The following is a 21,640-nucleotide window of genomic DNA, read 5'->3' on the forward strand; positions in this document are numbered from 1 at the left end:
AGGCCACCACGGACGCCGATGTCATTGCCGGTTTCAATGTTGCTAGAATTATCAATGAACTCACAGATGCTGCCATTGCTTTTTGAATCTATTCCACAAAATTGTGGAGGAAATGCATCAGGACAATGACTGCACTACAAAGAAAACATGCGAGATCAATGATGTGTTATTGCACCGACATCATCATTAGCCAACTGATGATATTCAGAAAACAAGGATCACTGTAGCACAAAAACCAGGAATACATTGTTGCCTTGGTACATAACAAAGAAGTAGTTATACCTGAGCATGAGTCTGCCAAATCTTTTTCGAGAAAATCTGGAGGAATCCGTTGAAGAGAAGTTCTCTCTGTAATTTAAGCTGGTCCTTGCCAAACAAGATGCTGTTGATATTGCAGTGCAGGTTGAAAAGTTAGCGGAGTTTGCTTTCCAGCAGACAACTTCTCACATACTAGAAGATGCTTAACTCAGAATTTCACCTGTTGAAACCACTGCTGCTGAAGCAGCTCATCTGATTGAAAAGCAAATTAAGGATGCAACTGAGAGTACAATATCATCCATCATAGAGAACTCAAAATGTGCTATAGAAAGGGCTCTTGCGGTGGCAGAAGAGGCAGCTCAGCATGTACCTGAAATAAAGAAAATGGTGTTTTTGTTACAACAGGGATGATGAAGTAATGGAGGTGGAGGATTTTTCTTGAATATGAAAACAGTGAAATGCGTGTTGCTGCAGACACTGGACAGAGTTTGGAATGCATATCAATCGAAAGATCATCTTCTGGGAAGCTTCGGTTGGAGTGCTCGGAAGGCGTTTCACAATTAGGCACTGCAGAGGCAGATTTGGGGAAGCTAAATGCAAAGTTTCAGATGCTGCAGAAGGTTAAACAGGAAGAGAAACTTCGCCTGTCGTCTCGATCACCCATTCGTTCTCATGTACAAATAGATAGCCAGTGTTCTGCTGATAAATTTCCTGTCATAATTGAGAAAGACCAAGAAGCACCTTCTATAGCATCGAGTTTAAATTATTGTCATAGTAACCAATCTGGGAGTATTGATCAGTGTTCCAGACCTTCAGAAGGAGTAATAGAAAGTGGATCATCTGCTTCTGCCGTCTATTCCCCTTTAAAGCCTGATTTTTCCATGACAGACGGAGAAATATGTTTAGACAAGCTGTCGATCAAAGAACTTCATGAACGGTTTAAAGTCACTTTTGGGTCGGGAAACTACTGTGAAAGACAAACAGTGGTTGAAGAGAAGGATTACCTTTTGTTTTAAGTGATGGGTCATTTGAATTTAGCCTTGAAGAACCTTTAGCTCTCACAGTAGAAAGTCTTTGAAGCTTGCACTGCCGGCGATCTCTTGTGGACAACCGTTGAAGCATTGAGGATTGAGAAAGAATACCTTGCTGCCATTGTTAATTTTGCTGTCAAATGCGATGCCGTCTAGTGATTTAACCGCTGCAGCTCCAACAACTCTAAGGGTTACATCAATATCCTGCAATTATGCACCAGTTTCTTTGAACGGATGCACAATACGGTGTCCATTATTACAAAATGATAGGTAATTATTTTCTGTTACCTACTTCATGAAAGCTTTCATATCACAGCCAAGGCCCCTGCAAAACATAACAAACGCAACCAAACCCTGTGAATAACAAACCAAACCGTACAACAGTTATGCCCAATTCATTAATTACACGCATTAAATCAGATGGTGATGCAGACAATACTCACCTTGAACTGCCTCAACCTGAATCATTGCCTAATACTGAATCGCCGCATAGCTCTGAACCAGTGGCGGACAGACACGACACAGATGTCAAACAAGCATCCTGTAACCACCTGCAAGAGTATGGTACATTGTTGGATAACCATCTGAACCATCAGTTGGCTATCTCCCCCACTGTCTTTGAAGCAGCCAGGCTTGCCAAGAGGAAACCATTCTTCATTTCCAAAATAAACCTGCATAATACGCACAAAAATAGCTCAGATATGTGGGGGGAGAGACGCGGATTATATCGATCAGGAAAAACATCACACATGAGGAACTTACAAGGGAGACATCTAATATTTGCAATCAAACTCACACTATCAAATACCAGCTTCCTGGAGAGGATCTCGATGCTCTTATTTTTGTTTGTTCTGATGAGGATCTTCATCATATGATTGAGGAGTGTAAGGAGCTTGAAAGAGGTGGGGGCTCGCAACGACTGAAGATTCTTTCTCCTAGCTTCAAAAGAATCAGAGAGTCCAAATTCTAATGAATAAAGAGTCAATCAGCAAAGTGATGCTGATTATCATTACGTTGTTGCTGCTGATATTGGCATACTAAATTGTGGCTTGCTAAGTTAATCCCTTTGATTCATGACAAGAACACCAAGCTTAAGGAATCAACTATTACTTGCATTACATCAGTGTATACCCACTCCGAATTCACTGTAGTAAAAGCAAAACAGCAAGGCAGTTAAATTTCAAGAAAATTCCCAAATTGGCATTAAGACAAAACAGAGGGAGAAAGCTTGAGTTCAGGTTACCGTTCCGAAATCCAAACATCAAAGAGACCAATCCGATTCTGAGCACATCAAAAAGTGGTTTGCAGAGATACTTCTTGGATCCACCATACCAAACTGAAAACCCTAATCTGCAAAATATAAAAGGAGAAGAGAGGAATCAGTGAGAGATAATGAAAATTAACGGCGAAAAAACTTCAAAGCAAAAAACCCTAAGAATTGTAGAGACGAAAAATTAGAGAGGCGGAAGTGAAAAATTCCAAAACAGAAAACCCTAATCCTAAAATCAAAAGGAAATCAGTGTTGGAAGAGGCGAAGGGAGAGGGTTCGGTCGTTACCTGAGCTACCGATTCACCGCAAAGGTGAGCTTTCTTTCAAACTTTCACGCTGTTTGGGCGAGAGAGAGATTTGTTGAGAGTGAAGGTTGGGGATGAGCGATGTTGAGTGAGAGAAACGTGAAGTTGAGAGCGAGAGAGAGATTTGCTGAGAGTGAGGTTGAGAGAGCGATTATGTGAGTAAGGTTGAGAGGGGGGAGGACGATGAATCTCACCATTTTCTTTTTTCGTTTATTTCTTTTATTTTTTAACCAACACAAACATTAAAGCCATTAAAAAAAACTTAATATGTTTAGTCTTCTTTTGTTTTTTAATAATGGATATTAATGCATTGTTTTTTTGTGTTCCCTAGTAGTTTACTAGTTATTAGTCCCAAAGACCCAACAACCAGGCGGCTAGGGTCACCATTTGGGATTCCTCCTTTATGTTTATGAGTAGTCTAACAGACCATTTCATTTTAATTTTATTTTTTTAATTAATTTTGATTTTAACCTATTCTGGTTTATATATCCAAGTTGTTGTTGTAGATGATAACTAATCATAAATGGCCTAGTGGAGAGAGGGTAGTTCATAGTCTTTAGTGGAGTGGGTTCGATACCTATATGTAGCATTTTATTTCTTTTAGCATTCATTTTTCATGTTTATGTTTTATTATAATTTCTCCTATACTCATGGTTTCATTATTGTTTAATAGCACAAATTTGATTTCTTTTAATTTCATCATCCATTCAAAACCATTTTAAACTATTAAAATCACATTTTTCTCGATTCAATGTCGAGCCCATTTCCATACCCTTGTAAGTCGATTGTTTTTAAGCATCGCCATCAACCTCACATAGCTTACTCTTGGGCTTTCTTACAATGAGCCGGTTCTCTTGCACTTACACTCATACTTTTGCATTATTTGTTGTTTGGGCCCGATTTAATTATTTCATGATTTTGAATCCCCATTTGACAAAATGCACCCCACTCCCCCGATGTGTAATAATCTTGTACTGTTTTATTTCTTTATTTGTTTGACTATTTAGTTAGATACTAACACAAGAATAAAATCAATCATTTCCAAAAAATACAAAAATATGACTCGATCCATTATCGAGTATTTTCTCAATAAACAAATCAATTCATTTCTCCCTCCTATTTCTTTTCCATTTCTTTCAAACTTTCATCAAACGCTTGATTCAACGTCAAACCTTTTTTTCTTATAAAAACTCAAAAAATATTAATTTATAGTTAAGACCTTTTCAATAAGATGGAAGTGGAATGTGGTGTATACCACGCACTCCTGAGACTAGGATTCGAGATGTATATCTCGCCAATCCTAGCTCTCGCCATCATCCAAGTTCATCCACTTTGTTTTCTCTCAAACACTCATTCAAATTTCTCTTGAACGTCCATCAATACTTGATCTAAGGTCAAGTCATTTTCACAACAAAACTCAAAATACCTAATTCTTATTTAACACTTTTTCAATAAAGGTGGAAATGGAACATGGTGTATACCGTGCACTCCTGAGGCTAGGATTCGAGATGTATATCTCGCTCATCCAAGTTCTCGCCATCGTCTAAAATTGTCAACGCGGTTTCTTCAAACCCTTTCTCAATCAAATTCCAAAATACTTAATTCCTATCTTAACCTCTTTCAATAAAGATGGAAATGGAACATGGTGTATACCATGCACTCCTGAGGCTAGGATTCGAGATGTATATCTCGCTCATCCAAGTTCTCGCCATCACTCAAAATACATCCAACCGATCAAACTCTTTTCTCGCCGCCGTGCAACTAATCAAAAACCTTTTTCATAAATGAAAGATATATTGTCTTAAGTGATACAAAACAATGTTTCGGCCACGATTGTTGAGTAGAGATGAATGACGCTTTTCCGAATGTAGATTTATAAATCCGTTCGATGTGTGGTATGCGTCCACTCCTCATCTGTTTTGGGTAAAACAATGTTTCCGCCGATTAATACAGTATAGCTTCCGCTAAAATCGACCAACAAACAAACATTTTTCTACCCAGAACTACGTAAGCCTTGATTTCTCTTTTGAGATACGTAGGAGCAGGATTTGTAAATCTTGTCAGGCCCACTAATAAAAAACTTAGGTTTAGTCCTTCGTTGAAAAAAATCCAAAAACATTTCCCCTTTCCTTTTTAGGAATAAATAAAGTTCGGTGGCGACTCTGTTCAGTCCATCATTGCGAGCGTGCGATCGCGCTTCGCTTTGAAGTCGTATCCCCATTTTTTCGAGGTGCGACAGATGGCGACTCTGCTGGGGACTAATCCCTAAGTGAGTCAAGCCTAGTTAGGACGCTTGTGTGCCTCTGTTTGTTTAATTGTGTGGCTTTTCCCTTATTTATTTCTTTTTAATATCTTTATTGTTATATTGATATTGGTTCCACCGTGTTGGGTACTTGGATTTTGATTGCAAACCATGTGGGAAAGACTCTACACCCGAGTCTAGAGTGAAAAAAAACATAAGATAGGACGATGGTTGAGTAGTACAGACTCCCGAGGTGTATACTTCGTAAGAGTCGGTACGAGAACCTCACTTAGAGTAGATCCTTTTGCAAATATTGTCGCTCGAGGTGTATACCTCGTAAGCTTCGATGTTTCAAAGGGGTCCATGACTCTAAGAACCTTTTAGAACATTGAACCTTTGGCCAACTAGAAATGATGGTTGCGTAGTATGGATTCCCGAGGTGGATACTTCGTAAGGATCGATACGAGAACCTCGCTCAGAATAGATTCCCTAGATGGAGTTGATGACCGGAAAGTATTTTCTGTAAGCGTCAAACAGTCTTTTGAATCCATGACTCTGAGTACCCTGTCTAGAACCCAGTCGATGGTTGCGTAGTGCGGACTCCCGAGGTGGATACTTCGTAAGAGTCGGTACGAGAACCTCACCCAGAATAGATTCCCTTGATGGAGTTGACGACCGGGAAGTATTTCCCGTAAGCGTCAAACATTCTTGTGAATCAATGACTCTGGGGATCCTTTGTAACAAAGCCCTAGATCATACCCGGTGAGAACCCGTTTTGGAAAAGCAATCAAATTTATCCATACCTCGGACCTTTGAACCTATCAAAAAAACAAAAAAAAAACATTGCATCCATCCATTCATTGCATATGCTTAAAAAGCAAAACTCTTAGTTTGTTTCGCATTATTTCAGGAATCCCAGACTTGTTAGCAAGATGAATCCTAAGAGAAGAGGCACTTTTCAGTTCAAATACAAGAACGTGGACCTTACCAGCCTACAGAAGTTGAGTGCCAAAGTAACACCCCTCAAACTCAACAGCTTTGTACAAAACTATGGAAGAATTCTGGATATCCTAAATGAGAAGATGGACATCATGACCGCAGTGACTATTGCTCAGTTCTATGATCCACCTCTACGTTGTTTCACGTTTTCTGACTTCCAGTTGGCTCCTGCCTTGGAGGAGGTTGAGAGGATCATAGGCCAGAATTTGAAGGATCATAACCCATTTCCTAAGCTCGCTGAAGATATTCCTCCCAAGAGGATAGCTTCAGCTTTGGGTCTGAAAGTTTCTGAAGTCGTGGACAATAGGGATGTGAAAGGACCTTTCAGTGGTTTTTCTAGGAAGTTCTTGGAAGATCAGGCCAAGAAGATGGAAAAAGAAGGGAATTGGGAAGCCTTTTATGTTGTGTTAGCTGTGTTGATATATGGGATAGTCCTCTTCCCAAATATTGACCATTTTGTGGACCACCTGGCGGTGAGAATTTTCCTCTCTGGTAACCCTGTACCGTTCCTCTTGGCAGATCTCTACTACACTCTCCATGATCGTCATGAGAAGAAGGGAGGAATCGTCTTATGTTGTGCGCAGTTGTTGCATGCCTGGTTTAGATCCCATATGCCCGAAGAAGGTCCTTTTGTCTCAAAGGAACTCAAGCCCTTCCAGAAGCTAGCTTCCCTCACCTCCAGTCATGTTAAATGGTATACCAGGGATTGGGAAACCGAGAATGTGATCGTCAGCATTGGAGACTTTCCCAATGTTCCTTTGATAGGAACCAAGGGTTGCATCAACTATAACCCTGTGTTATCTCTGAGGCAGCATGGGTACCCTATGAATGGCCCTCTAAAAGCTGAAGCTCTAGAGCCTTTCATCTTACATGGTGTTGAAGCGGATCATCCCATGGTGAAAAAGATCAAGAGGTCTTGGCAAGCAGTTATCAGGAAAGGTAAGGAGTTGGGTAAGAGAAATGTCATTGCCCAAGAGCCTTACACTTGTTGGGTTAGAGAGAGGGTTCGGATGATTAAACTCCCTTATCCATTTGATCCTTCTATTTATCCATTGGTTCCGGAGCCAGAACCCATATTACCTGAAGATGTAGAAAAGCTCAATGCCCGTATCAAGGAGTTGGAGTTGGAAAATGCTGATTTGAGAATCAGGCTTGGCCGAGTCTCAATAGAGAATGGGAACTTGAAAGACGGTCAACAAAAGAAGGACAAAGAGCTTGAAGTCTCCAACAAAATAGCTAGAGAGTCTGAAGCAAGGAGAGAAAAGTTTGGACAAGCGCTCTATAGCACTAAATCTGTGTTCAAATCAAAGGAAGAGGAGTTGGATAGAGCTCTACTCCGGATTCAAAAGCTCAACAAGACTCTGGAGCTGACCCTTGAAATGAAAAGGGAAGCACGACTGATTTCTGAGATTCGTACTCGTGAACCGGAGAATACCATTCAAAAATACAAGGTTACTCTGGAACGCGAGAAGCTGAAGACTGAAGAGTCAGAAAGAGTTTGCACACGGTTGAAACATCATTTGGATCGAGCCGATGCTAGAATCCAGGCACTTGAAGGTGGGGATCAGGATGCTGCCTATATGGTGTTGCTAGGTGAGTGCAGATATTGGAGAAACCTCTATAGGGACATAGAGGTGACCAAGGCTGAAGACGTGCGCATTATCCAAGATCTCCAAGGGCTTTACGCTGAGTGGAAGGGCAAATTTCTGAAGTTGTCCGGATTTACGAGTTCCATCATGCAAGAGCTACCTGAGAAGCTGCAAGAGGCGGATTGGTGCATGTGTCCAGAGAACACCCCGCATCAAGTCTTTAATTTCATTAAGTTTTGTAAGGCAATGCTAGAAGGGTTAACTACCGACCTTGCTACGGTTCGGAAAGCCCATAAGCCATGAGCACGTTGTTTGTATTTGAACTTTGATATGAGATTAATGAAAAATCGCTTTTTGAGATTCATTTTATTGTGTTTCATTTCCTATTATTTTAAATATTTGCGAACAAGTGTTGTGACATTTTGAAATAAATGATTGAAACTAACCAAGAGTTTTGCAAACAAAATGCATCCATACATGCATTCATGCATTTTCAAAACCCGAGTCTCATTCTGTCCTTTCTCCCTCCAGTTTCACGCTGAATTTTCAACACCAGTATAATACTCGTGCCAGAGCTCGTCAAAGAATGGCAGATCAAGAGCATGAATTGGAGCGAGTGAGCTCAGAGCTCGAAGACCTACATGGAAACATGGGTCAGGTCATGGAGATATTACAGGTCATCAGGGAAAAGTTAGACACCCAAACGACGGTTGTTTCAGAAATCGCCGGTCCATCGATTGAACCCCAACCTGGCCAACCTATGGTTTACCTCCCGGTTTCACGCCTACAGTTGAAGGCGCCCCTGGTTTTGCACCATCCGCTCAGCAGACGGCTCCTCTACCGACCATCAATGAAAATCATCCTGTGGTCCACACGTTCGCACCTCCTCTCGTTCGTGCACATGTGCAACCCTACTTTGAGGATCAACAACATGCTCCAGACTTTTCAGATGAAGATGAGGAAAGGCAGGAAGACATAAGAGGGATGAAGGAGAATTACCAGATGCTTGAGAAAAGATTGAGGGCTATGGAAGGTGACCAAGTTTTTGGTGCTACCGCTAAGGAGATGTGCTTAGTGTCCGGTCTTGTGATTCCTGCGAAGTTCAAAACCCCAGATTTCGATAGGTATGAGGGTCACTCGTGTCCTAAGAGTCACCTTATTATGTACTATCAAAAAATGGCTGTGCATATAGAGGATGACAAACTTATGATACATTACTTCCAAGACAGCTTGAGGGATGCTCCCTCCAAGTGGTATTTAAGCCTTGATCAGAGTAGGATTCGTTGTTTCCAAGACTTATCTGATGCTTTTATCCAACATTACAAGTATAATATGGATATGGCCCCAGATAGGAGGCAATTACTCAGCATGTCCCAGAAAGATAAGGAGTCTTTTAAGGAATACGCGCAACGATGGAGGGAGGTGGCCTCGCAAGTCGAACCACCCCTTGCTGAGAAGGAATTAGCGGATTGGTTCATGGATACAGTCAAACCGATGTTCTATGAAAGAATGGTAAGTAGTGTATCTGCAAGCTTCTCTGACCTGGTCGCCGTGGGCATAAAGGTCGAGCTTGGGTTGAAGAATGGAAAGATGATGACTACCTCTGAAACATCTGGTAGTAATGCCAAAAAGTTTCCTGGAGGATTTCAAAGAAAGAAGGAAGGTGATATAAATGCAGTATCAACCAGTCAAAGAAGGAGTCATTCATGGAAGAAACAACATCAACTTACCCAACAACACCAATTTGCTCAACAACAACCAGCTTATCCAGTCCAATATGTTCAACAACCATATGTGGCAGCTATCACACCAAATTTCAACCAATCGCAAGCTCCTGTCTATCAACCGGCTCAACAAGCGCCAATATACCAGCAAGCGCCAGCGCCACCTGCTTATCAACAGCCAAGGGCACAGGCTCCTCGTCCACAAAATCCTCCAAATCAAAATAGGGTACAAAGAGGTAGAGTTCCATTTGCTTCAATCCCTATGACATACACTGAATTGTACCCATCATTACTACAGAAAGGGTTGGTGACTCCCAGATCTTTGGGTCCTCCACCAAATCCTTTACCTCCGTGGTACAATCCAGATGCCCATTGTCCTTTCCATGGGGGTGCCCCTGGACATGATTTAGAAGGATGTTATGCTTTAAAGCATATTGTGCGAGACCTGGTTGAGAAGAAGATTCTGTCGTTTCGAGACGTCGGACCCAATGTCAAAAGTAACCCTTTTCCAGCGCATGGTGATGTTAACGTCGTCGAGGATGCTTCTGAGGTGTGTATAATCAAAAACGTGGAAGATGTTAAAACTTCGTTGCTAGCGCTTCATGCAAGATTGGTGGGGGCTAGATTGATTGATGCATGTCACGACAATTGTGAGGAATGTGTCGTTCATCCAAGAGGATGTAAAGTGGTACAAAATGACATTCAGAACTTGATGGATCAAGGTGTTTTACAAATTTGTGGTCCAACAACAAACGAGGATGTTTCAGTCATTGAACCCGTTTTTAATATACCAGAACCATTTGAGGTAACTTATCACAGAAGAGATGTTGTTCATCCATCACCCGTGGTAGTATGCATGCCTACCCCATTTCCTTTTGAAAGCACCAAGGCGGTACCCTGGAAGTACGACATAACAGTGGTAGATGGAGTGGTAGATGGAAATCCCAAAGCTGCTGAAAGTAAGAAAGATTTGGAGAATGTTGACACCGACATCACTAACATCGCAGGAACAAGCAGGATGACCCGTAGTGGTCGGATTTATACTCCCAATTTTAATGTGAACCCTCAAGAACCAACAAGGGAAGCTGCAAATGTGAATCCTACCCCAGAGCATGGAGGGGCACAACCGGTTGTACAAACAGATGAAGCAAGTGAGTTCCTAAGGATAATAAAGAAATCTGACTACAAGATAGTTGATCAGTTACATCAAACACCATCAAAAATATCTATCTTGTCTTTGCTTCTGAATTCCGAAGCTCATAGGGAGGCTCTACTAAAAGTGCTTGCTCAGGCTCATGTTACCCAAGATATAACGGTCGGCCAATTCGATGGAGTGGTCGCCAATATCACAGCCTGTAACACTTTAAGTTTCAGCAATGAAGAGCTACCCAAGGAGGGGAAGAATCACAACCGCGCTTTACATGTATCCATAAAGTGCCAAGAAGATGCTCTGGCCAGAGTCTTAGTTGACACTGGATCATCCCTCAATGTTCTGCCAAATAGGGCACTTGCTAAATTGTCTTACCAAGGTTCGGAGTTGAAACCTAGTGCACTTGTGGTGAAAGCATTTGATGGTTCACGAAGGACAGTAGTTGGGGAGGTAGAGTTACCAATACAGATCAGACCGCATGTATTCCCCATCAATTTCCAAGTTATGGACATAAATCCAGCTTATAGCTGCCTTTTGGGACGCCCATGGATACATGCTGCTGGGGCAGTAACTTCTACTCTACATCAAAAGATGAAGTTCGTTGTCGATAACAAGCTCGTCATTGTCTCAGGTGAAGAAGATTTTGTCATCAGTCAACTCTCCTCTTTCCGTTATATTGAGGCTGATGAGGATGCCTTAGAAACCTCTTTTCAAGCACTTGAAATATCCAATGCCACACTTGAAGAAGTTAAGGATCCTGTTGAGAAAACCAGTTTGTCATTCGCCTCTTTGAAGAGCGCAAGATCGGCAGTTGAAGGTGGAGGCCCTGCAGGTTGGGGGCAAGTCATCAACGTCAATGAGAAAAATGACCGTTTTGGTTTGGCATACCAGCCTTCTACTAATGGAGGAGCCCTGGTCCCTGCAAAGGACCGTGTGCGGAGCATACAAGAAGTTTTCCTAAGCAAAGGATTTATCCATGGGGATCAAGTTGGTGCAGTGGAAGATGACACTGAAGATGGAGAAACATCAAATCTGATATACCGGTGTGAAGCAGCCCTAACAAATTGGGAAGCAGTTGAGATTCCAGAAGTTTTTCCTGTGTCAAAGTAATTGTTGTTTTCCTTTGTGTTTTTGAAAATCCTTAGCTCTGCCCAAGGCTAATGGATCATTTGTAGGGCCCCTTTTGAATTTCAAAAAAATCATTATGACAAATAAAGAGCTTTTTGTTCAAATTCTTGTCGTTCATTTATCTGTTGTTTTTCTTAAAATGGCAATCCTTTCAAAAACTACAAAAATATTTTTTTACTTCTTTTTCATTTTATTTCCATTTTTCTTAAAAAAACCATCATTAAAAAACATGCAGAATAATCAATAAACCAGTTGAATTCGATGACCCCGCTACTTCCTATAATTTTGAACTCCCCATCTACCAAGCAAAAGAGGATAGTGAGGAAGATTGTGATTTCCCTGAAGAATTGGAAAGGATGCTCGAGCATGAGTCAAAGGCCCTTCAGCCACATCAAGAACCAGTGGAAACAATCAACCTGGGCACTGAAGAGGACAAGAAAGAGGTCAAAGTTGGGACTACGCTTGGGGCAAGCATCAAAGAAAGATTGATCAAGTTGCTACATGAATATGTAGATGTATTTGCTTGGTCGTATCAGGATATGCCAGGTTTAGATACTGATATTGTGGTCCACAAGCTACCACTACAGCCAGATTGTCCGCCAGTGAAGCAGAAGCTCCGAAGAGCAAGACCCGACATGGCTCTAAAGATTTGTGACGAGGTGAAACGTCAATTTGATGTCGGTTTTCTAGCAGTTGCAAAGTACCCTCAATGGGTAGCCAACATTGTGCCAGTACCCAAAAAGGATGGCAAGGTCAAGATGTGTGTTGATTACAGAGATCTAAACAAAGCTAGTCCAAAGGACGACTTCCCCCGGCCACATATTGACACTCTGGTAGACAACACTGCTAAGTTCGCAGTCTTCTCCTTTATGGACGGATTCTCGGGTTATAATCAAATTAAGATGGATCCAGAGGACATGGAAAAGACCATATTCATCACCCCTTGGGGAACATTTTGCTACAAGGTAATGCCATTCGGTCTCAAAAATGTTGGGGCAACTTACCAAAGAGCAATGGTCACTCTTTTCCATGATATGATGCATAAGGAAATTGAGGTTTATGTGGATGATATGATTGCAAAATCTCAAAGTGAAGAGGATCATATAGACCGTCTTCGGAAATTTCGACTACGGCTGAATCCTGCTAAATGCACCTTCGGTGTCCGATCTGGAAAGTTGCTTGGTTTCATTGTTAGTCAACGAGGAATTGAGGTAGATCCAGACAAGGTTAGGGCAATACAAGAAATGCCTGCTCCACGTACAGAGAAAGAAGTTAGAGGATTCCTGGGACGTTTGAACTACATCTCTAGGTTTATATCTCATATGACTGCTACGTGTGAACCTATATTCAAGTTGCTCAGAAAAGATCAAGTAGTTGAATGGAATTCTGACTGCCAAATGGCTTTTGAGAAGATCAGACAATACCTACAACAGCCCCCTATTCTAATTCCACCTGTCCAGGGGAAACCACTCTTTATGTACTTGACTGTGCTTGAAAAATCAATGGGATGTGTGCTGGGACAACATGACGAAACCGGTTGAAAGGAGCACGCCATCTATTATCTAAGTAAGAGATTTACCGATTGTGAAACCCGATACTCACTCTTGGAGAAAACTTGTTGTGCTTTAGCATGGGCCGCTCGTCGTTTAAGACAGTACATGATTTGCCACACTACTTTGTTGATCTAAAAAATGGATCCAATAAAGTACATCTTTGAAAAGCCTGCTTTAACTAGAAGACTCGCCCGTTGGCAGATGTTACTATCTGAGTATGACATCCAATATGTGTCTCAGAAAGCCATCAAAGGGAGTGTATTGTCTGATTACTTGGCAAACCAGCCCGTTGAAGATTACCAGTCGTTGATGTTTGACTTCCCTGATGAAGACATTATGGTAGTGAAAGACTGTGAAATCCCAGGACTTGATGAAGGACCTGAACCCGGATCTCGGTGGAAGCTCATGTTCGATGGTTCCTCCAATTACATGGGGCATGGCGTAGGAGTTGTTCTATTAAATCCGAATGGTGGATACACTCCTTTCACAGCAAGGTTGTGTTTTGATTGCACGAACAATATAGCAGAATATGAGGCGTGCATCCTAGGCATCGAAGAAGCCATTGATCTCCGAATCAAAATCCTCGAAGTATGTGGAGACTCAGCCTTGGTGATATACCAAGTCAAGGGTGAATGGGAAACCCGTGATACCAAGTTGATCCCATATCGTGCCTATGTCATGGAACTAATAAAATACTTTGACGAAATCACTTTCTGTTATGTCCCGAGAACTGAGAATCAAATTGCTGATGCTTTGGCTATGTTGGCTTCAATGTACCAAGTCAGATTCCATAATGAAGCACCTCTCATTCAGATCGAGCGGAAAATTGAGCCTGCCTACTGCCAGTCAGTTGAAGAGGAAGCCGATGGTAAACCTTGGTTTCATGACATCAAATGCTTTTTGCAAAATCAAGAATATCCAACAGATGCCACAACCCTTGACAAGAAAACATTGAGGAAGTTAGCATCCAAATTCTTCTTAAGCAATGGTGTGTTGTATAAGAGAAATCACGACATGATTCTGCTCAAATGCGTGGATGGACGTGAAGCGGACATGTTGATCAAGGAGATTCATGAAGGATCCTTTGGGACTCATACCAATGGACATGCCATGGCCGAGAAGATTTTGAGAGTTGGTTATTACTGGTTGACCATGGAATCTGACTGCTTCAATTATGCTAGAAAATGTCATAAATGCCAAATATATGCCGACAAGGTACACGTGCCTCCGACCCTACTAAACGTTTTGACGTCACCTTGGCCTTTCTCAATGTGGGGCATCGACATGATTGGCGCCATCGAGCCTAAAGCTTCCAATGGTCACCGCTTCATCCTGGTTGCCATTGATTACTTTACCAAATGGGTAGAAGCCGCCTCTTATGCTAATGTGACAAAGCAAGTGGTTGCACGGTTTCTCAAGAAAGAGATCATTTTCCGTTATGGAATTCCAAGTCGGATCATCACAGATAATGGGACGAATCTGAACAATAAGACCATGAAAGAATTATGCGAGAGCTTCAAGATTGAGCACCATAACTCTTCACCATATCGTCCAAAGATGAATGGCGCTGTTGAAGCCGCTAATAAAAACATCAAGAAAATCCTGCAAAAAATGGTAAAAACCTATAAGGATTGGCACGAAATGCTACCCTTTGCACTGCATGGATACCAGACTTCCGTCCGCACTTCAACAGGGGCAACCCCCTTCTCTTTGGTATATGGGATGGAAGCAGTTCTCCCAATTGAAGTAGAGATACCTTCAATGAGAATCTTGATGGAGACCAAGCTGGAAGAGGCTGAGTGGATTCAAAATAGATTTGATCAATTAAACCTCATAGATGAGAAGCAAATGACTTCTTTGTGCCATGGACAATTATACCAAAAACGGCTTAAAAGGGCTTTTGACAAGAAAGTACGTGTTCGGGAATTCAGAGAAGGAGACCTCGTGCTCAAGAAGATCTTGCCAATACACAAGGACTCACGTGGGAAGTGGACCCCCAATTATGAAGGCCCATATGTTGTGAAAAAAGCTTTCTTCAGAGGTGCCTTGATTCTCACAACTATGGATGATGAAGAGCTCTTACACCCTGTGAACTCTGATGCAGTTAAAAAATACTATGCCTAATAAAAACCCGCTAAATCGAAAACCTGAAAGGGCTATTTAGGCAAAAAAAGGGTATCCCGGTGGACTGAAAACCCGAAAGGGCGGTCCAGACAAAAGTTAGGGATGAATAAAAATGGTAGCTCGCTAAGTTGAAAACCTGAAAAGGCGACTTAGGCAAAAAGGAGCGTCCCGGTGGATTGAAAACCCGAAAGGGCGATCCAGGCAAAAGTTAGGGGCAAAAAGGCATAAACTGCATCAGTTGTTACTGATTAACATTGAAGAATTTGAGGCGAAAGATCAATCCAAGTTACTCCCCTTAGAAGCAAGGTTTTGGGAAATCATATCTAGTAGGGATGTTAGTGGTCACTGAATTCAATGTAAACCTTTCCTTATTGCCATTTTCAAAAAAATTGTAACACTCTATGGAGCTACGCCATTTGTGTGCTACCATTTTTGAATAAAATACAAGTTTTCCCAATCATTGTTAGTTGTGTTCATCTATGCTTTTCTTTGTTATGCAAAATGTCATTTATTTGTTAATAATGAAATTTTGAAACTTGAAAAAGAATTTGAAATTTAGAACAAAAATTACTTTGATATATGTGAAAATCAAAGGAAAATCATTTGTTTCCCCGAAAGCCTCGAGGTTGCATAAATATTCCTGGATCACCAACAAAAGTCCTCATGGAGTACAACTTATTAATCCTCTAGAAGGATGGACCTTTGGCTGTTTATAACTGTCAATCATGATAGTTTCTCCTCTGGACGCGCCTGTTAATTGTACGGGTATGAGTTATTGGTGTTGAGGAATCAGAATCTCTGTAAACAGTCTTTACAAACTCTCAGTCTGCCAAGTGTCAGCATTCTCATAATCATGATCATTCATATATCATGCATAAAAGCATTCAAATCATGCATAGCCGAAAGGTACTTCGTGCTCATTGTGCATTGACCTAGGTCTTGTTGTTGATCCTATGACCTTGGACCTCTAATTCCAGTTTGTCTTTGGTATCCTTAAACCAACATATGGTTTTCGCAGTCATTTTCAAGTCCAATTGTTGTTGGCAAAATCCGTTAAAAGCTGGTTGTAGTTCATTGCTTATGGTCAGAGTCCAATTGTTGTTATTCCAATATCAGGTCATATATGAACCTGTTGTCCAAATGCATTCAAGTCATATGTGAACCTGGTGTTGATTTTTATTCCATTCAGGTCATATGTGAACCTGTTGTTGAACTTTATTCCATTGCCAGGCCATATATGAACCTGTTGTTCAAATGCATTTAGGTCATATATGAACCTGTCGTTCATACTATTCAGGTCATATATGAACCTGTTGTTGAGCCTTATTCCAGTGTCAGGTCATATTTGAACCTGTTCTGAAGAGTTTTTCCCTGTCGTTCAATACCATTCAGGTCATATATGAACTTGTTGTGGAGCCTTATTCCAGTGTCAGGTCATATTTGAACCTGTTCTGAAGAGTTTTTCCCTTTTGTTCAATACTATTCAGGTCATATATGAACCTATTGTTGAATCCTATTCCAGTGTCAGGTCATATATGAACCTGTTCTGAAGAGTTTTTCACCTGTTGTTCAATACTATTCAGGTCATATATGAACCTGTTGTTGAATCCTATTCCAGTGTCAGGTCATATATGAACCTGTTCTGAAGAGTTTTTCACCTGTTGTTCAATACTATTCAGGTCATATATGAACCTGTTGTTGAGCCTTATTCCAGTGTCAGGTCATATTTGAACCTGTTCTGAAGAGTCTTTCTATGATTGTTTCAGTGTTGTCAGGTCATATATGAACCTGTTTTTGAACTTTCATTCCAGTATTACCAGGTCATATATGAACCTGTTGATACACTCTCCTTGATTTTTTCTGAGTTTGTTAGGTCATATCTAAACTTGCCGTTAGAACTTCTTGATATTCTCCCAGCATTGTCGGGTCATATATGAACCTGTTTGTTGTGTTTTATTCCAGTATTGCCAGGTCATATTTGAACCTGTTGTGACATTTTCCTTTCTTATTCGGGTCTAGTAAGTCATATGTGAACTTACTATCGAAATCTCTTGTACTCTGAATGTTGTTTATCAACTTTCACTTTGAGTACTCCCCGGTATGTGTCTGATTCTCCAACAGGTTTTGTCTTCCCCAGCAAGTTTGTTTTTTTACCATTTGTCTGTCTCCCTGTGGACCATCAGCATTCCCCACAGGTTTGGTTTGTCTAGTAACATCTCCTGTTAAGGGTTCACTATACCCCTAGCAGATAAAAAAAAAATCATGCATCCATGCATCCATGCATATCATATCATATCATATCATATCACATCATGTCATAGGGATTCAGGATCAAAATCCGGGTCTTCTTAGTATTTAACCATCTCCCACTATGATCATATGAAGAGTGTCCTGCTTCATATTCTCTAGTTGAAGATACTTAAATAGGGGCAACTGTCATACCCCGATTTTGGTCCTGAATTTTTTTCATTTTTTTATTATTTTGGCACATGGCCTAAAGTTCATTTGCATACATTCATGACCAAAGGCAATCATCCATTCCCAAATCCATATTTGTTTTATAAACATTGGGCATTATTTAGTTTTTCTTTATCATGGTGTTTTGATTATGAAATGGATTCTAAATATTTGACTTTTTATTTTTTTCAATTTTATTTCAAAATAAGTCTAATTCCAAATTTCAATTTAATCTTAATTGTGTTTTACTAATGATTCAAATTCTAATTGATTTTTAATTTCCAAATAAATGTTAGAATTTGACATCAAAGTAATTTTAACAAATTATAGATTAATTTGATTTTAATTGGTTTTAATTTGGCTTTTTTGATTTTTTAATTGACATTTTGATTAGTCTTGGATTATTTCTAAAATCCATATCCATTTCATAACCAAACATGATCCATTTTCCATCCATAGCTCATTTCAAAATCAAAATAGTACATCTCACTCGGTACAGGAATCAAATTTGTCTGTCTTTGAAAGGTCTAATAACCAATCTCCCCTCATTGTTAAAAATATGGTGCCTCCTACAAATATTAGCATGCAAGATTCAGCAAGTCACTGGTTAGTAATGAATGTTGCAGTATGCAATATTTTCATTGGAAGATGCTCGGATGAAAAGCAACTCGTGGAAGACACAGGTGAAGAATTTGTAAAGTTTTTCTTGATGAGGTCATTTGCCAAGATGCAAAAGTGGATGAAGATGGTGATATAGTTAGTTTCGAAATGCATGATTTAATGCATGATCTTGAAATGCAAGTAGCTGACAATGTTGTTGTTACTTAGACAGTGAGACAAAAAGCCGTGTACAAAACTCATGCATGTATCATTGGAATCCAAGGCAATTCATTTGTTGGACTCATTAAATGGAAGTAGGCTGCGAACTTTGATTTTACTGTCTTCCAATGAGGAAAAATTCAATGAGGATAAATTGTCAATCATTTCAAAATTCAAACACTTGCGTGTCTTGAAGCTGACGGATTGTTCTTTAAGCAAGTTTTCTAGATCAATTAGAAAATTGAAACATTTAAGATATTTTAACTTGTCAAACTGTAAAGGACCGGGAAGTCTTTACAAATCCTTAAGTAGTTTTGTTACAAACACTAACATTGAGACCTAATGAAAAAATGGAGCTTTCTACAAAGGTTGTATCAAAATTGATCACTTTAAGACACCTCCACATCTTTGATTAGGAAGCCTCAGAGACAGGCCACCACGGACGTCGATGTCATTGCCGATTTCAATGTTGCTAGAATCATCAATGAACTCACAGATGCTGCCATTGCTTTTTGAATCTATTCCACAAAATTGTGGAGGAAATGCATCAGGACAATGACTGCACTACAAAGAAAACATGCGAGATCAGTGATGTGTTATTGCATCGGGATCATCATTAGCCAACTGATGATATTCAGAAAAGGAGGATCACTGTAGCACAAAAACCAGGAATACATTGTTGCCTTGGTACATAACAAAGAAGTAGCTATACCTGAGCACGAGTCTGCCAAATCTTTTTCGAGAAAATCTGGAGGAATCTGTTGAAGAGAAGTTCTCTCTGTAATTTAAGTTGGTCCTTGCCAAACAAGATGCTGTTGATATTGCAGTGCAGGTTGAAAAGTTAGCGGAGTTTGCTTTCCAGCAGGCAACTTCTCACATACTAGAAGATGCTTAACTCAGAATTTCACCTGTTGAAACCACTACTGCTGAAGCAGCTCATCTGATTAAAAAGCAAATTAAGGATGCAACTGAGAGTACAATATCATCCATCATAGAGAACTCAAAATGTGCTATAGAAAGGGCTCTTGCGGTGGCAGAAGAGGCAGCTCAGCATGTACCTGAAATAAAGAAAATGGTGTTTTTGTTACAACAAGGATGATGAAGTAATGGAGGTGGAGGAATTTTCTTGAATATGAAAACAGTGAAATGCGTGTTGCTGCAGACACTGGACAGAGTTTGGAATGCATATCAATCGAAAGATCATCTTCTGGGAAGCTTCGGTTGGAGTGCTCGGAAGGCATTTCACAATTAGGCACTGCAGAGGCAGATTTGGGGAAGCTAAATGCAAAGTTTCAGATGCTGCAGAAGGTTAAACAGGAAGAGAAACTTCGCTTGTCGTCTCGATCACCCATTCGTTCTCATGTACAAATAGATAGCCAGTGTTCTGCTGATAAATTTCCTGTCATAATTGAGAAAGACCAAGAAGCACCTTCTATAGCATCGAGTTTAAATTATTGTCATAGTAACCAATCTGGGAGTATTGATCAGTGTTCCAGACCTTCAGAAGGAGTAATAGAAGTGGATCATCTGCTTCTGCCGTCTATTCCCCTTTAAAGCCTGATTTTTCCATGACAGACGGAGAAATATGTTTAGACAAGTTGTCGATCAAAGAACTTCATGAACGGTTTAAAGTCACTTTTGGGTCGGGAAACTATTGTGAAAGACAAACAGTGGTTGAAGAGAAGGATTACCTTTTGTTTTAAGTGATGGGTCGTTTGAATTTAGCCTTGAAGAACATTTAGCTCTCACAGTAGAAAGTCTTTGAAGCTTGCACTGCCGGCGATCTCTTGTGGACAACCGTTGAAGCATTGAGGATTGAGAAAGAATACATTGCTGCCATTGTTAATTTTCCTGTCAAATGCGATGCCGTCTAGTGATTTAACCGCTGCAGCTCCAACAACTCTAAGGGTTACATCAATATCCTGCAATTCTGCACCAGTTTCTTTGAACGGATGCACAATACAGTGTCCATTATTACAAAATGATAGGTAATTATTTTCTGTTACCTGCTTCATGAAAGCTTTCATATCAAAGCCAAGGCCCCTACAAAACATAACAAACGCAACCAAAACCTATGAATAACAAACCAAACCGTACAACAGTTATGCCCAATTCATTAATTACACGCATTAAATCAGATGGTGATGCAGACAATACTCACCTTGAAATGCCTCAACCTGAATCATTGCCTAATACTGAATCGCCGCATAGCTTTGAACTAGTGGCGGACAGTCACGACACAGATGTCAAACAAGCATCCTGTAACCACCTGCAAGAGTATGGTACATTGCCGGATAACCATCTGAACCATCAGTTGGCTATCTCCCCCACTGTCTTTGAAGCAGCCAGGCTTGCCAAGAGGAAACCATTCTTCATTTCCAAAATAAACCTGCATAATACGCACAAAAATAACTCAGATATGTGGGGGGAGAGACGCGGATTATATCGATCAGGAAAAACATCACACATGAGGAACTTACAAGGGAGACATCTAATATTTGCAATCAAACTCACACTATCAAATACCAGCTTCCTGGAGAGGATCTCGATGCTCTTATTTCTGTTTGTTCTGATGAGGATCTTCATCATATGATTGAGGAGTATAAGGAGCTTGAAAGAAGTGGGGGCTCGCAACGACTGAAGATTCTTTCTCCTAGCTTCAAATGAATCAGAGAGTCCAAATTCTAATGAACAAAGAGTCAATCAGCAAAGTGATACTGATTATCATTATGTTGTTGCTGCTGATATTGGCATACTAAATTGTGGCTTGCTAAGTTAATCCCTTTGATTCATGACAAGAACACCAAGCTTAAGGAATCAACTATTACTTGCATTACATCAGTGTATACCCACTCCGAATTCACTGCAGTAAAAGTAAAACAGCAAGGCAGTTAAATTTCAAGAAAATTCCCAAATTGGCATTAAGACAAAACAGAGGGAGAAAGCTTGAGTTCAGGTTACCGTTCCGAAATCCAAACATCAAAGAGACCA

General features: G+C 40.5%; 1 protein-coding gene across 1 annotated transcript; it reads left to right on the forward strand.

The window, feature by feature from the left end:
* The first annotated feature begins 672 nt into the window (after positions 1-672).
* On the forward strand, positions 673-20,238 carry LOC127101037 (uncharacterized). Its single transcript, XM_051038348.1, has 2 exons — positions 673-878; positions 19,958-20,238. The coding sequence occupies exons 1-2, from the start codon at positions 717-719 to the stop codon at positions 20,201-20,203; spliced, it is 408 nt and encodes a 135-aa protein (XP_050894305.1). The 5' UTR covers positions 673-716; the 3' UTR covers positions 20,204-20,238.
* The last annotated feature ends 1,402 nt before the right edge of the window (positions 20,239-21,640 follow it).

This window comes from Lathyrus oleraceus, chromosome 7 (genome assembly GCF_024323335.1).
Source record: "Lathyrus oleraceus cultivar Zhongwan6 chromosome 7, CAAS_Psat_ZW6_1.0, whole genome shotgun sequence".
Lineage (NCBI taxonomy): Eukaryota > Viridiplantae > Streptophyta > Magnoliopsida > Fabales > Fabaceae > Lathyrus > Lathyrus oleraceus.